Raw genomic sequence first — 16403 nt, 5'->3', positions numbered from 1 at the left:
TCTGTAGGAGTTAATATTCAATTCCATAAATTCACTGGCTGAACCATTATGGCTGTTCTATATTTTCCGTGCACCCTCCCTCCTGGGCTCCCTCAGATCGTGTCTTGTTTCTGTTATATTCAACAGAGAAAATCAATTTCTAATATTTACACATTAATTTACACCCTTTCTATGTCTGTGTCTCTTTCACCACAACTTAAAGCCCATTTGTCTTTCACACTGGGCCTCCAAACACTCTTTCCCACCTCTGCCAAGATACTAAAACGCTCACTTTCCAATCCTTTACACTTCTGAAGAACATTTACACTGGACTTGAAACATTAACATTGTTTCTCTGTCTCTGCAGATGTTGACAGACTCACTGAGTTTCTTCAAAAATGAAAAGTTACAGAACACATTTTCATTATAGCAAAGATCATTTGATACAGGAAATCTGAAACAAAAACGAAAATTGTTGGACTTACTGGGTGCTTTGAGGAACAGTCACAGAACCTTTCCTCTGCTTTCACTCCACAGATGCTGTCACACTTGGCAGTGAATTCAGCAATTTCTGTTTTTGAACAAATTTCAAACATATGTGTCAAAGCTGCTCACACGCCCTGCCGAGCATGGAGCGCCATACACCGGGAAGTGAATTATAATGCAAGATATACAAATTTATTTGTTCTGAAACTACATAAGGCGGTCATCACCGACACGACAGAGCTCTGAATTATGGTCATGGAGAGAAACAGAGGGAAACACATTATTGGAGGGGAAAACATTCAGATGAAAATGTCGAATGCTTTTGAGGAATGCGACAAATTGGAGACATGGCATCCTGAAGATACTCAAACGGGATGAGAATTTTTTTAAAAAAGGAAGCGTTCCCACATCAGAAACCAGGACAGGGCACCGTGTTTAGGGGAGAAGGGTGACAGGGTCCCCGTGCGAATTGAGGACAGGCATCAGAATTGTATTGCAGATATTGCAGCTCAAACTGGGCATTCATGTGATGCTGCAAATCCTAGCAACTGTAGTAGCAGCAGTAGCAGCAGAATTATATTCAACCAGAATATAATCTCTCAGTCTACCATTACCATGTAGCCGATCTCCGGTTCAGTGATCAGTGTGGGTGAACATGCCACGGTCAGAACCGTGTGTACCTAAACCTGATGACAACCCATTCAAGCTACCGCACTTAGATGAACAAACAGCAGAACTAACATCTGATAGAGAGGGCGCAATGACCCCAAGACTGTGACCATTTCTTTTAAAACCAGCTATGAATTACTGCTGGCCTGTCTACTCTTACTCTTATCTATTAGAAAAATCCTTGTTCCTTTTGTTAGAGACGTTTCAAGAACTTCCCTCCTATTACAATTTTGTTTACATCATTGAAATACATACTGTGCCTTCCCCTCTGAGAAAAGATGTAAAAGATGGGTGTAAATTATCTGTCTGCTCCCTGTAGCCAATTCTTCAGTTACACCCTCCAATTATCCTCAGTGTACTTTCCTGACTTAATTTCTACCTAAGGTTACACACTCATCTTGACTTTTTTTATATATGTTCGGAAAAGCTCGTGCTCTTGTTTTGTATTTCTTGCTAATTTACTAAACCATGTATTTTCTCCCTTTTTCCTCACTTTCTAGATTCATGCAGTCATATAGCGCACAAACGGACCCTTTGGTCCAACTTGTCCATGCTGACTAAACTAGTCCCATCTGATTGCATTTTGTCCATATGCCTCTAAACTTTTCGCATTCATATGTTTGCCCTAATGAGTTTTCGATGTTGTCGCTGTACTTGCATCTCCTACTCTTCCTCTAACAGCTCATTCCATATACACACATCACCCGCTGTCCATTTAGAATCTTCCCTCTTTCACCTTAAACCGATACTTTCTATGGTTGAACTCCCCCTTCCCGTGGAAAAGACCTTGGCTGGTCAATCATTCGGGGGAAATTCTGCATGTGGCTGAACACATGATCAGCGGAGGCTGACTCCATTCTCCAAGTTTCTCCATCTCTGTTATTTCTGTTTGATGATGCCACATTCCTTTGAGATGCATCTAATGTGACCTCCTTTTCCTTCAAACCAGAAATCCCCTAACTCTGGGGGACAAGGACTTCAGCTGTCACTGTCCTATCTCCCACGGTGTTGCCCTCAATCCGTCTCTACCATCCCAGATCAATGATAGATTCCTCCTTGTCCACACTTCCTCCTGCACTAGAATCCATATTCACAAAATCATCTTACACCATTTCCACCATCTCTAGCAGGACAGCACCATCAAACATATCTTCCCCTCCCGCTCACTGTCAGTATGTCACAGGGTCTGTTCCCTCTGTGTCACCCCCCATCACCCCGAACACTTCCCCACTCCCCCATGGCACTTTCCCATGCAATTGCAGAAACTTCAAAACTTGCTCATTCACCTCTTCCCTCCTCACTGTCCAAGGCCCCAAACATACCTTCTAGATGAAGCAGCATTTCATTTGTAAACTTTCAATCTGGTCTCCTATCAATGTTGCTCACTATGCAGTCTCTCTATATTGGCGAGACCAAACATAGACTGCTTTGAGGAACTCTCCCACTCTGTCTGTAGAAATAACCCAGACCTTCTCATTTCTTGCTATTTCAATAACCTACCTTGCTCTCATGCTAACATTTCGGCCCGAGGCTGCTGAAATGTTCCAAGGAAGCACAACCCAAGCTCGAGTAACAATTCACTTTACACTTTCGTACGTTGCATCCGAAAGGAGTTTATGTACAATTTCATAACTTTACAGTCTGACCCCATTTTAACTGCTCTCCAATTTCCATACATTCTCCCTCCTGGCCTACCTATGAACTTGTATGGTTGTATCTTCTTTATCGTTCACTCAACAGAAAGAACCCCATTTCCACATTCACATTTTAATTATTAGGCTACTTCACATGATCTTCTCGTTCACCACTACTAAAAGCATGTTTATCTTTTGCCACACTCTCTTTTACTCACTCCCCACATTTGTCAAGGGATTATTCAGCTCATTTTCCAATCTTTTTCAGTTCTGAAGAAGTGTCATACTGGACTTGAAACGCTAACTCTGTTTCTCTGTCTCTGCAGATGATGCCAGACCTGTTCAGTTTCTCTAGAAATGAATGGACTCAGAACAAATTTTCAATTAAACAAATAATTATGGATATGAAAACGCAAAAATTGCTGGAGAAAATGCGAGATTTGTAGAAGGGTCACTGGCGCTGAAAGATTAACTCTGCTTTCACTCCACAAGATGCTGCCAGACCTGCAGAGTTTCATCAGCAATTTCTGTATTTGAACAAGTTTCATACACGTGTGTTAAAGCGGTTCAAACGCCTTGCCTAACACGGAATGCTGTGCACTGGGAAGTGACCGAAAATGCAAGGTGCACAAATTCCTTGATCTAAAACTGCACAAGGCTGGCATCACTGACAATGCAGAACTCTTAATCACGGTCAGGGAGAGAAACAGAGGGGAGCACATTCACATCAAACACAGAAGATGGCATTGAGGGAATGGAAAAGGTTCAGATGCATATGTTAAGGGTTTTGAGTAAAGTAACAAGTTGGAGGCGTGACACCAGGGAGAGCAGAATGAGAATAGGAAAATGGAAGTGTTACCACATCAGAAACCAGTTTAAGACACTGAGTACATAGCTGATGGGTGAATTGGTCTTGGTGTGAACTGGGGAGAGTCAGTAGAATTGAATTGAACACATTGGAGCTCAAAGTGGGAATCATGTGGTGCGGTAGAATCACAGCAGCAGCAGAATTGTATTAAACTACAATCTGTAACATTTTCCCCAGGATAATCCCTCAGCCTACCATTAACATCAAGCTGATCTATGGTTCAGCGACGAGTGTGGCTGAACATGATAGGGTCGAAACCATGTGTACCTAAACCTGATGACAATCCATTAAAGCTATCGCACTTGACTGGTTCCATTCGAAACAGCAGGACTAACATCTAATATAGAAGGCAAAATGATACCAAGACTAACAGATCAGATCTAAGCTCTGCAGTGCTGCCACGTCCAGACATAAATGTCGATGGACTATTAAACAACTCACTGGAGAAGAGGACTCCATAAATATCGCCATCCTAAATAATGGGACAGCTCTGTACATCAGTGTAAAAGACATGATTGATTTATCTGCACCGCCCTCAGCCATAAGTGTTGAGTTGATGATCCAACTCACCCTCGCCATGCTGCCCGCAGAATCACAGATGCCGTCTTTAATCGATCTGATTTGCTGTATGTGACATGAAGAAACAGCTGAACACAATAGATAAGACAAAGGCAATGGGCCCTGACCCCATTCCTGCAATAGGACTGAAGACTTGTGCTGCACAACAAGCCGTGTCCCTGGGGAAGCTGTTTCATTCCAGCTCCAACTCTGACATCTCCCTGGCAATGTGGAAATTTACTCAGCTATGTCCAATCCCATAACAAGGGAATAACTACAGTCTGACCATTTACCACCCCCTGAGTCCCATCGCGATAGTCACATTGGTGGGATTTCTTTTTGACAGAGCTGTCAAGCAACACAGAAATAACCAGCTTATTGTGATTTCAGATAGGTCCCTATGTGGAGGTGGTGCAGTTGTGGAAATGTCGCTGGATTACTAATCCAGTCCAGGTTAATGGCGGCTGGTGGACTTTATAATGAATAAAATATCGAGATGTAAAACCTGGAGTCATTAATAGTAACCTTAAAGCCAATGTCGACTGTAAACACCAATTTCCTTCCTCAATGTAGTTTCAGGAAGTGAACCTCCGATGCTTTCCTGATCTGGCCTAAACGTGACTCGAGAAACACAGACATGGTCTCGGAAACGGCCAAGCAAGACAGTCTATTGTATCAAACTGTTCTGGAGGTATTAAAGGATAAAACAGTACAGATCACCCGGCACCAGCCTCAGTATTGGAACGGGAATTACTACTGCGTTGACCCTGCAGAGATCTCCTTCCTAACATCTGAGATCAGGTGGCAGGATTTACAGAGCTTTTCCACAGACTGCACAGAAACTTCGGAAACAGAGTAGGTCATTCAACACACTGAGCATCCTCCATTCTAATTCATGGTGAAAATCTCCTCAATTCAGTTTTCCCCACACAGTGTTCATATCCTTTAGTATGTTTAAACATCGGAACATATAAAATAGGAACTACTGTATTCGCTTTGGTCCATAAAGTTTGATCCTCCATTGAATATACAGGCAGTTATCCAATAAGGTGTGTTTATTAAATGCAATTTCGCTGCAACACAATTCGTGAATTGTGCCCCTTTCTTTATAAAGCGAGCTTCCGTTCACTGTTATGGGAGTCCGTCTCTGGCACCGGCTGAACAGCAAATCCCAGCCTCAGGATTCCTCTGTTTTTCCAAATTCACCCTCAGTGTGTCCAGATAAAGCAGGAATGTAATCCGCTCTGCAAACCTTGAAACTGAGCCTGCATGTGGGATTTGTGGTCTACATTTAGAAGGAATTTTATTTCAAACCGGGAGGGGAATATCTTGGAGAGAACTGGAATGCCGCATCGGCATCACGTGGTCAGTTAGCTCGCGCGATTTCTGGTGAAGAGTTTGGTGAAAGGTACAGTGCTGTAGTCAGTGACTGTAGTATTAAAGTGTGACATTTACTGCACTAACTCCTTACAATACATAGTTTAAATATTTATGTAGCCTGTGCTATTGTTTGCGTTAGGCTGACTATTATTTTTGTTTTTATTTTTACTGGTAATTTTGGGGGTTCGCACCGAAGCCTCTTTTTCCCATTGGCCCCATTATTGATATTGCACCGTTTTCTATATTACGGTATTCCACAGGAACACAGCTGTCACAGTATTTGGATCACTGCCTGTAATTATTGCTGATTCTATACCTCCACAACCAAACTCCTGCACTGCCCCCCCCCTCCCCCCCCCATTCTGTGTCTTGAAATCCGTATTTATTTTCAGTACCTTGGCTTTCACAGCCTGATCAGGGAAATAATTCCCCAAGTTCACCAGTCTCTGAGTGCAGACATTTAGTCTCATCTCAACGCACTTTGGCCTGTCTGTACCCAACACTGTGAGCCCATGCAGACATCTCACCCAGGAGAATTATCATCCCTGCTTCCAATCTATCTCGCATGTCAGAGTTTTATGTAGTTCACCCATTTTCCTAAACCTCATGGAATACAGGCACAGTCGCCCCAACTCTGTTCCCACAACAAGCCTGTCATCCCAGAGATCAGTCTGGTCATCCTTCACTGCTCTCCCTCAATGTCAGGTTTGTTCTTTATTAGGTAAGGAGACCAAAACTGCACACAATACTGCACAATGTTCAAGATAGGGTCTCACCAAGGGCCTGTACAGCTGCAGTAAGACACCCTTACTCCTGTACTCAAAACATCCTGAAATGAAGGTCAGCACACCATTCATTTTCAACAAAATTGTGTATTCCCGTGACAGCTGAGCCTGCTCGAACCAGAGTGGGAAACTTACAACAAGCTCGTAAAGTGTGGCTGCTGCTGTACAGGTTCTTAGTGAGATCACATCTGGAGTAATGTGTACAGATTTAATCTCCTCACTAAGAATGGGTATTGGTATTAACTCAGATTTTATTCCCTCAACTGATTTCTGCAATGAAGGTGTTAACCATAGAATCCTTATCGTGTGGAAGCAGACCATTGGACCCGTTGACTCCACGCTGATCTTCCGAAGGCCATCCCATACAAAGCCAACTCTCCAACCCCCTTCCTAACCCAATCTCTGCAACCTAACATTTTCCATGACTAATGCACCTAACTGGCACATCTTGGGACTTTGGGAGGAAACTGCAGTACATGACAGACACCCTTGCATGCACAGGGAGGATGTGAAAACTCCACACAAACAGTGACCCGAGACTGAAATTGAACCCAGATCTCTGGCGCTGGGAGGCAGCAGTGCTAACCACTGAGCTACCCACTGTGGGCAACCAACTTGCCTGCACAATTCTACACTCGAAATGTGGCATAATAGCAGGGAGATTCCATAAGTCCCCAAATTTGTCATTGTGTAACAGGATGAAGACAATGATATCTTGAGCGGCTTAGCCAGGAACAGACGCAGGACATGCAAGACATCGAAGCTATAGTGTAGGAACACCAGGAGGACATTCAGCCAATCGTGTGTGTAAAGCAGGAACAGAATGAGTCCAATCAGCCACCCATGCCTCTACACAGCAATTGGAGCAGATCTTTTCCAGCCTCGTGCCTATTTCACAGTATTTGAAACGGACTGTCGAGGTTATGGAAAGGGAAGAACTTAGAATAACCAACTTCAATCGGGAATGAAAAGTTATGAGCAAACGATTGGGACTGAAGACAAATTGTTCGAATCTGTTATTAAAGAATTAACAACAGGAGACTTTGAAAGTCAAACCACAATCCATCAAAGTCGACATGATTGTATTAAGGATAAATCATGTTTGAATGATTTTCCTAACTTTTTAATATTAAGAAATGTGACAAACAAGTTGAATAACGGGGATCCGAAAGATGTATTATATCTGGAATTCAAGAAGGCAATGCAATACATGCTTGACAAAAGATTCATATGCAAGACAAGAGCACATGAGTTAGGACAATTTATTTGCTTGGAGAGAAAATTGGCTAACCAATAAAAAAACCATGATATGGAGGTGCTAGCTTTGGACTGGGTTGAGTAAGGTCAATAATCGCATGGCACCAGCTTATAGTCTGACGGGTTTATTTGAAAACACAAGCTTTCATTGTCCTTGCTCCTTCGTCATGTGTTAGAGAGAGAAGACCTTAAGCGCAACATTTATAAGGAAAAGATGAAAGGTTGTACAACACATGCACATGAATTGATCACATCTAAGATGGCTGCTAAAACTTTAATCGATTAGAATGGAGATGCAGATTTTGATTGATGTAAATGCAAATCCAGAGTTTCTTTCAAGTCCTGCCTGGAGATACCTTCAGGTATTATCGATGTAAAGGAGGTGATCCCTCCATTCAGACATCATATTTTAGCATGCGGTCTTGTTTGGAGTCTGTATATGATTTCACCTGGAATCAGACTAGGTTTATTTCCAAAGTAGGAGTTAATAAAATATCGTATTGACTGACTGTCTACAAATTGTATATTTATTTGAGAAAATATAATGCACCTGGAAAAACAAACCCTCAAATGAAAATTCATCTTACAGATTAGATGTGTGTGTGTGTGTGTGTGTGTGTGTGTGTGTGTGTGTTGGTGGCAGTAGATATGAATATTATTATTTGAGAGAGAATAGACATAGAGGAAATCAGTTTAAATGTGAACAACTGACAGGGTTTTGTGTCATTAACCGAGGGAGACTGAGGACCGTGTTATCGACAGAGGTGACGACATGCGTGTGAATATTAAAGTAAAGGCATTGCCAGACCCAACAACAATATAAAGCAATCCGTACAGGAATGATAGTATTTTGGTCTGCCTTTAGATACAAGCCATGTAATACCGATTCAGATTTGGTTAAGCAACAGCAGATTATTGGATTTATTAAGATTGTGTTTCATAGCTGAAGGTTCAAACAGCAGATGGGATGAACCAGTGAAGTATGTTCTGCAGTTGTCAATAGTTAAAATTAGGAATGACCAGGATATGGTGTCAGTAATCAGCTTGTGGCCAAAGGGATCACCGTGGTTGTGACTCGTCTGTTTCAGCCTCAGTTATTGGCCAGATATGAGATGGAGTCAGAGGAAGAAAATGGAGTTTGCATCCAGAACAGAAGACAGTGACCTCCAAGCTTTCAATATTTAAATAGCAAGGGCAGTGATGCAATGCATCCTGGTTCATACCTGAAAGTGAGTAGGTCAACCAACAAGGCCCAGTGCCAGAACTAAAGAAGGAGAGAAAGAATGAACAAGTTCACTGTTGTTTGTTCTGGTTTGGAGCGTGAATACTTACAGAGTAGAGTAAATGAAAAGAACAGTAATACAGTCGCACATGGTTAATGCAAATAATATATCTACAGTGAAACTTACCAGGGACACCAACAATAGTCAGGATAGGATAATAAAAACATTGAATAATGTAAAGTGCATATTTGATCCGCGATGTTAACGGCCACCAATAATATGTAGAAAAAAATCCAAACATAATGGGATAAACCCCTGTCCATTTTTGGAACTTTCCAGTCTATTGTTTTCAGATTCTGATCCACTGTTGGAACCTTCCAGTCTAATGTTCTCAGTTTCTGATCTCTCCCTCTCTCTGGAACAGCCGATCCCTGTTAGTGCTATTGGTGGTGCTCCCGCCCATACTATGGGATAACATATTGAATCGAGCCCTTTTATCATTACAAGATGGAAACTCTCCACTGGGATAATTAGATTCCATGGAGACTGACATTAGTCACAATCACCAAACAAACAGTTTCAGTTAACCAGTTCCTTACATCATTTTACAAAACACAATAAACGGGTATATTTACTAGGTTTGGATGGAATGAATGAGAGTTGCTAAGGGATAGATCATAAATCATTAAATCTTTTTAATCTGTCTTCCCTATGTATGGGAGTATTGTCGGAACACTGCACTGTTGTATATGATTCACACTGTTTATAAAAGGAGACAGGAACAAAATAACAAACGAGCTTCCTAAAATGTTTGCTGGAGGCGTTTCTCGATACCTTTGTGTAATGCTGCTCCAAGTTTGAAATTCCCTGTTGTCAAGTCCTTTCCTCACCTTGTGACATCATTCAAAGCATAGAAACTGCTGCTCAGGAACAGGGAGAAACAGGAGGTTGTCACTCAACTGCTCAAGACTGCGATACAGGGAAATCTGGAGGCTAGTGAGGCCCAGATTTCTGTTCCCCAGGAACAGGAGGAGGTGACTCACTACCCACCACTGTAAGACACTGGGAGATAAGAGTATTTGGCTTGGTACTAACAGAAATATCTGAATACGTTGCATGAACGAGCCATTCAATCTTGCTCCAACATTCTTCAAAACCGTGGCTGATCTGATGTAATTTCTTCATTCCATTGTATAGAGATTCTCCTCTCTGCAGCCTCTGCTCCATTTGTTGGTCATGTTGCAGATCCAGATGCTGTAACTACAGTCACCATGACTCATCCAGAGTTGGATCACCAAAGCCTCTGGTCTTCCTGAATTTCCACAGCAGCTTAAAACACAGCCTCTAGGAAACCATCCCCAGCATTTCCACGAACGTACAAAAACTAGAGTGAGGACAAATGTCAGTCAAAGGCAAATGAGAAGCCTGGTCTGAATCACTAACAGTTGTGGGGATTCCTCATGTTACTGAGCACATGAGCAGCAGAGAGTGATTGACACAGGCGTTCAATGAATAGGCACAGAGCAAGTTACAAAGGTGTGCCTCGAAACTGTTAAAACCCCATTATCCAACATGGAGCTCAGGGCAGGACACTAGGAAGTCAAAGAAAACGCAAGCAATGCTTTTTTGAACACTGTTTCTAAGCTTCTTAGTGTTGGAAGCTGATGCTCTTGAGTGAGCAACATTCAAGGGCAGGAAAAGATATCGGACAGTTATTCACATTGAAACTGGACAATTGAAACTAGATGGCTGGGAAGCAGTTTAAACAAATGGGAGGGATTTGGAGAAATAGACAGAGGGAGAGAGACTCTGAGTCAGTGTTATGGGAGGATGTGTTTGTGGTTTCAGAATGCTGAAATGAAGACATTTCGATCATATCTAGCAACATCGGAATGATGAATTAATACGATATTGGTGCAAGGTCAGATAGAGTCAGAGTCTCGGAGATGTACAGCACAGAATAAGACGCTTCAATCGAACTCGTCCATGCTGATGGGATATCCCAAATTAAACTAATCGCATTTGGCCAATGTCGATGTAAACCCTTCCTCTTCATGTACCCATCCAAATATCATTTAGACGTTATAATTGTAAAAATCCTCCACCACCTCCGGCAGCTCGTTCAACACATGCACCACCCTCTGTGGGAAAAAGTTGTTCCTTAGGTCATTTTTAAACCTTTCCCTCCCATCGGAAATCCATGCCCTCTAGTTTTGGGGAAAAAAGACCTTGGCTATGCACACTGTACATGCTCCTCACCGCTACAGGAATAAAATAACCCAAATCATCAAAGTTTGTGAGAACCCAATCTACTCGCACTCTCCCTATAGCTCCAATCCTGGCAACATCCTTGTAAATCTTAACTGACTCTCTTCAAGTTTCACAATATATTTCCAAAAGGAAGGAGACCAGAATTGAATGCAGTACTCCGAAAGTGGCCAAAGTAATGTGCTGTACAGCAGCAACATGACCACCCAATTCATATAGTCAAAGCACTAGCCAATAAAGGCACGCATACAAAATGCCTTCTTCACTATACTACCTAACTGCGACTCTACTTTCAAGAAAATATGAACCTGCATTCCAAGGTCTCTTTGTTCAGCAACAATCCTCAGGACGTTAGCATGAAGTGTACATGATTTGCATTTTCAAAACGCAGCACCTCCCATTTATCTAGATTAAAAACATCTGCCAATTGTCAGCTCATCTACCCATCTGATCAAGATCCCATTGTACTCTGAGATAAACCTTCTTTGCTGTCCACTACACCGTCATTTTTGGTTTCATCTGCAAACTTAGCAACTATTGCTGCAATGTTCACATCCAAATGATTTATGTGAATAGTGAAAAGCAGTCTAGCCAGCACTTACCCTTGTAGCACACCAAAGGTCACAACCATCCTTTTCGAAAAACAATCCTTCACCACCACCCTCTGTCTCCTGCCTTCGGGCTAATTCTGTATACATATGGTTAGTTCTCCCTGTATTCCACATGAACTAAACTTGTTAGCCAATCTACCATGCAGGATGTTGGCAAATGCCTGACTGAAGTCCATACCGACAATATACACCACTGCCTCAATGAATCCTCTTAGTCACTTCTTCAAACATACTCAGTCAATTTAGTAAGACACAACTTTCCATGTTTCGATCCATGTGGCCTATCACTTATCGGTCCTTCCTTTTCAAAATCCATGCAAACCTTGTGCCTCATAATCCTTATTAACAGCTTGCCCTCCACTGAAGTCTGGCTCACTAGCTTTTCCTTACCATCCTTCTTAAGTGTTGTCAGTAATCGCATCAAGTTCGCAATCCTCCTATCTTCCGGTACCTCGTCCGTGGCAATTAACGATACAAATATCTCAGCAAGGGTCCCAGCAATCACTTCACTCGCTTTCCACAGAGTTTTCGGTTACATCTGATCAGGTCCTGAAGATTTTCCCACCTTTACGGGTTTACGAACTCCAGCATCTCCTTCTCTGTAATACAGGCACTTTTCAACATGTCACGGTTTATTTCCAAAGTTCTTTAGCTTGCATATCCTTCTGCACTGTCAATACTGACGCACGATGCTTGTTTAGTATCGCCTCCATCTCCTGCGGTTTTGCACATCGGTAACCTTGCTGAACTTTAAGTGTCCCAAAACTCTCCTGAGTTATTCTTTTGTCCTTAATGTATGTGTAGAGTCCATTTGGATTCTCCTGAACCCTATTTGCCAGAACTATCTCATGTCCCATTTATGGCCTCCGGATTTCCCTCTTATGTATACTCCTACTGGCTTTAAACCCTTCTCGACAGTCACTTTAACACTGGAATTAAGAGCCAATGACGATGATTAATCCATTTTCGATTTTCGCAAAATGCATAAGGTTCGCTGATGGCCTTGAAGAAAGCAAACAGCCTGCTTACCTGTCCTGGGTTACATGTGCCTCCAGACCGGCAACAATGTGTGTGACTCGTAACTGGATTAGTGGTGCTGGAAGAGCACAGCAATTCAGGCAGCATTCGAGGAGCAGTAAAATCGACGTTTCGGGCAAACGTCCTTCATCAGGAATAAAGGCAGAGAGCCTGAAGCGTGGGGAGATAAGCTAGAGGAGGGTGGGGGTGGGAAGAAAGTAGCATTAAGTACAATAGGTGAGTGGGGGAGGAGATGAAGGTGATAGGTTGGGGGCGGGGGAGGGTGGAGTGGATGGGTGGAAAAGAAGATAGGCAGGTAGGACAAGTCAGGACAACTCACAGGGACAGTGCTGAGCTGCAAGTTTGGAACTGGGGTGAGGTGGTGGAAGGGGAAAAGAGGAAACTTTTGAAGTCCACATTGATGCCCTGGAGTTGAAGTGTTCTGAGTCGGAAGATGAGGCCTTCTTCCTCCAGGCGTGCGAGCGGCGGTGAAGGAGGCCCAGGACCTCCATGTCCTCGGCAGAGTGGGAGGGAGAGTTCAAAGGTGACTCGTAACTGCCCGCTGGGAAATTAGCAATGAGTAATGAATGCAGGCCCAACCAGTGATACCCTCAAACCGTGAACGAGTACTGAAAAAAACCTTGACTCCTGCTCTCTCTACCTGACATATGCTTTCTTATCCATGACCACACACTCAATTTCTCCCGTCCTGCAGCATTCCTTTTAACTATCAGCCTTACCCTTCACCCTAACAGGGACAGACTGTCTCTGTGATTTTGACATCTCCTTTTTGAAGGCTTCCCTCTTCTCAGCTGGCCCCGTAACTGCAAATATCTGTTCCAATCCAGTTTGTAAGTTCTTGTTAATATCATCAAAATTGGCCTTCCTCCAATTTAGAACATTATCTTTTAGACCCAGTTCATTCTTTTCCATCTCTATTTTAAAACTAGTAGAATTATGATTATGTGTCTCAAAGTGTTTCCTCACTGATACCTCAGTCTCCTGCCCTGCCATTTTTCCCAAGGGGAAGGTGACGTTGAGCTCCTTCTCTGTGATGGAGAGCATTGATCAAGCAGCTGCAGCGTTGTAGCTGGGATTGGGGTCAACAGTATCTTCGTCTCATTGGGCTGGATCGAACCATAATTTATCTCAGTGCCATTTTAGATTAGATTACTTACAGTGTGGAAACAGGCCCTTCGGCCCAACAAGTCCACACCGACCCACCGAAGCGTAACCCACCCATGCCCCTACATTTACCCCTTACCTAACACTACGGGCAATTTAGCACAGCCAATTCACCTGACCTGCACATCTTTTGGAGTGTGGGAGGAAACCGGAGCACCCGGAGGAAACCCACGCAGACACGGGAGAACGTGCAAACTCCACACAGTCAGTCGCCTGAGGCGGGAATTGAACCCAGGTCTCTGGCGCTGTGAGGCAACAGTGCTAACCACTGTGCCACCGTGCCGCTCATAAAGTGTGACAGAGGGATTGTCTGCACAAGGTCGTGCTACTTTCCTGGTGCTACCTTATCGAACTCACCTCATTAACTACCTACCCCACCCCATGGTGTCCCTCTCATTCAATGCTAGCCCTATTCTCCCATCTATCACGGCTGGAGGTACTCACCATTGCCTGGGTGCCCCTGGATATTTTGTGATCCCTGGCACTGGTGCCATCTTTAAAAGGCCAGTGGGCACACAGTTGAGCTTTTTTGATGTCGGAGCTGCGTTGTACAGTTTACCCCGAGCATGGCAGATAAGGGGCAATTACACCACAGTTTGTCGACAGGGGCACGGAGGTCCTGGTGGATGGGGTAGCACAGAGGGAGACCATTCTCTTCCCAGAAAGGGTCACACTATCCGACCCACCGAGCATTGTCTGAGCTTCCCACCCAGCTCAGTGCAGTATCTGCGGTCTGAAGAAATGTCCAGCAATACAGGACAAGCATCAATAACCTTCCCGGCTCTATCAGGATAAGGGTCACCGTATTCTCTCTGCTCCCTCACACTCACTGTATATCTATTGCAGCAGCGACCCAGAACAATTTTCATGCTCTACCACCCTCACTGCTGCTTAGAGCACCTTCCCTCTCTCTCTCTCCCCATTATCCCCCCCCCCCCCTCTCCCACACACACACTAATAACATTGCATGGATACGACACTGTGGACTGACTCCCTCCAGCCACCTCACCATATCTCCCCCCAACTACACCAGCACTCACAGCAGACGTACCCACTCCCACCTTCCCTCCCTCAGTCCCTCCCTTTCTACCATTCCAGGAGAAACTGCTTGGAATAGGACAATAAGGGTCAAGCCGAGTGGTGGAGTGCCGGTATCCATTCCCTCACGTCCCCCCTCTCCCTGCATGTTGGGAGGACACTGGTACGAGCCGGAGAGGACAGGGACACCTCGTGTGGAGATTCTGAAACATCCACATCCCACCGACCGAGTAAGGAGCAACGTTCAGTGAAGGACAATTCTCACTTTAAACCCACTGGCAGCTCCGTTTCCCCCCGACACAACTTAGCGGCCGTGGCCCTGATGCAATCTCCCTTTTGTGTCGAGCTGGTACAAATGGAATCCCCACGGTCTCGGTGGGCAGGAGGGTGGGCTCCCAACACATCGTCACCACCACCTCCCAGGAAGGGAGCACGGAGGCTCCCTCCTACACTTCCTCCTGTAAACAGCTCAGATACTGAAACTAATCTGTGATAGTTACTGCTTTACTCACTTGTCCTGACATCTTCAATAACCTGTTCTCATATACACCCTGGGCCCTTTGTTCCTGCACCTCCTTTATAACGATACAACCTGTTTTATATTGTCTTTCAATGTCCTTTCTACTCAAGAGCATCACCTCACACTATGCTGCATTGATCATCATCTGCTATACACCTGAACACTGCACCAACATATACTTTCCTGTTGGAGTTCCACATCGTCCTCAACAAACTTTACAATTCTTTCAGGTTTGGTATCTGCAAATATTGAAATTGTCCTACAGTCACACACCACTCAAAAATACTGACACACACCAAAAAAAGCGAGTGAAATATTGACACACTCTCCGGATCTGTATTAATGTCAATGTATAGTGAGTGCTTCTATGTGTCTGTATTCGTGTGTGTATCTGTGTGGGGCAGGTCTGGCAGTCTCTGTGATGTTTAAAGTGATGTAATATCCCCCGATATGTGTTCTGAGTAAGGATCACTCGATCCAAAACGTCAACTTTCAATTTTGTCCAAAGATGCTTTCAGAGCTGCTGAGATTTCTGTTGTTGTCAATTTCTGTTACACCCCGATCCCCCACGCCACTGTAATCGTGGTGCTAAAGTGTGTAAACGATCAGGGATTCAGTCTGAGAGGGAGATAGCGAGGGCAGCAGATCACAGCACAATCCAACCTGAATTTTGATTGCACCAACACACACACATGCGCATACACGCGCGCGCTAACATACATACACGCACGTGCACATGCACACACTAGGTTGGCTTGGAGAGGATTCTCATTGCACTTCGGCCCTCAGAGTGGAACATGTTCATGTGGAGAAATGTCTGCGCTCCTTCTGCAATGTGGAAATGATTTGTCACTGGGTAGTATTTCCAGCTCACAGTATACACATTAAAGCATATTTCCATTGCAATTATATCCAAACAATTCCG

At 43.9% G+C, this 16403-nt stretch overlaps 1 protein-coding gene across 1 annotated transcript in view; it reads left to right on the top strand.

Moving 5' to 3' along the window:
• LOC148137827 (uncharacterized) overlaps nt 1-16403 on the top strand; it is a 209923-nt gene that overhangs the window by 39301 nt on the left and 154219 nt on the right. Inside the window, exons 4-6 of the mRNA XM_087982123.1 lie at nt 6673-6687; nt 10311-10327; nt 14966-14994. Of these exons, the coding sequence (XP_087838249.1) occupies nt 6673-6687; nt 10311-10327; nt 14966-14994 (61 nt within the window). The remainder of the gene's footprint in view (nt 1-6672; nt 6688-10310; nt 10328-14965; nt 14995-16403) is intronic.

The sequence above is a fragment of the Chiloscyllium plagiosum genome, unplaced genomic scaffold (genome assembly GCF_037043375.1).
Source record: "Chiloscyllium plagiosum isolate Xiang-an unplaced genomic scaffold, Cpla_swu_hap1 HiC_scaffold_42, whole genome shotgun sequence".
Lineage (NCBI taxonomy): Eukaryota > Metazoa > Chordata > Chondrichthyes > Orectolobiformes > Hemiscylliidae > Chiloscyllium > Chiloscyllium plagiosum.
This window is presented reverse-complemented; position numbering and strand designations above follow the sequence as displayed.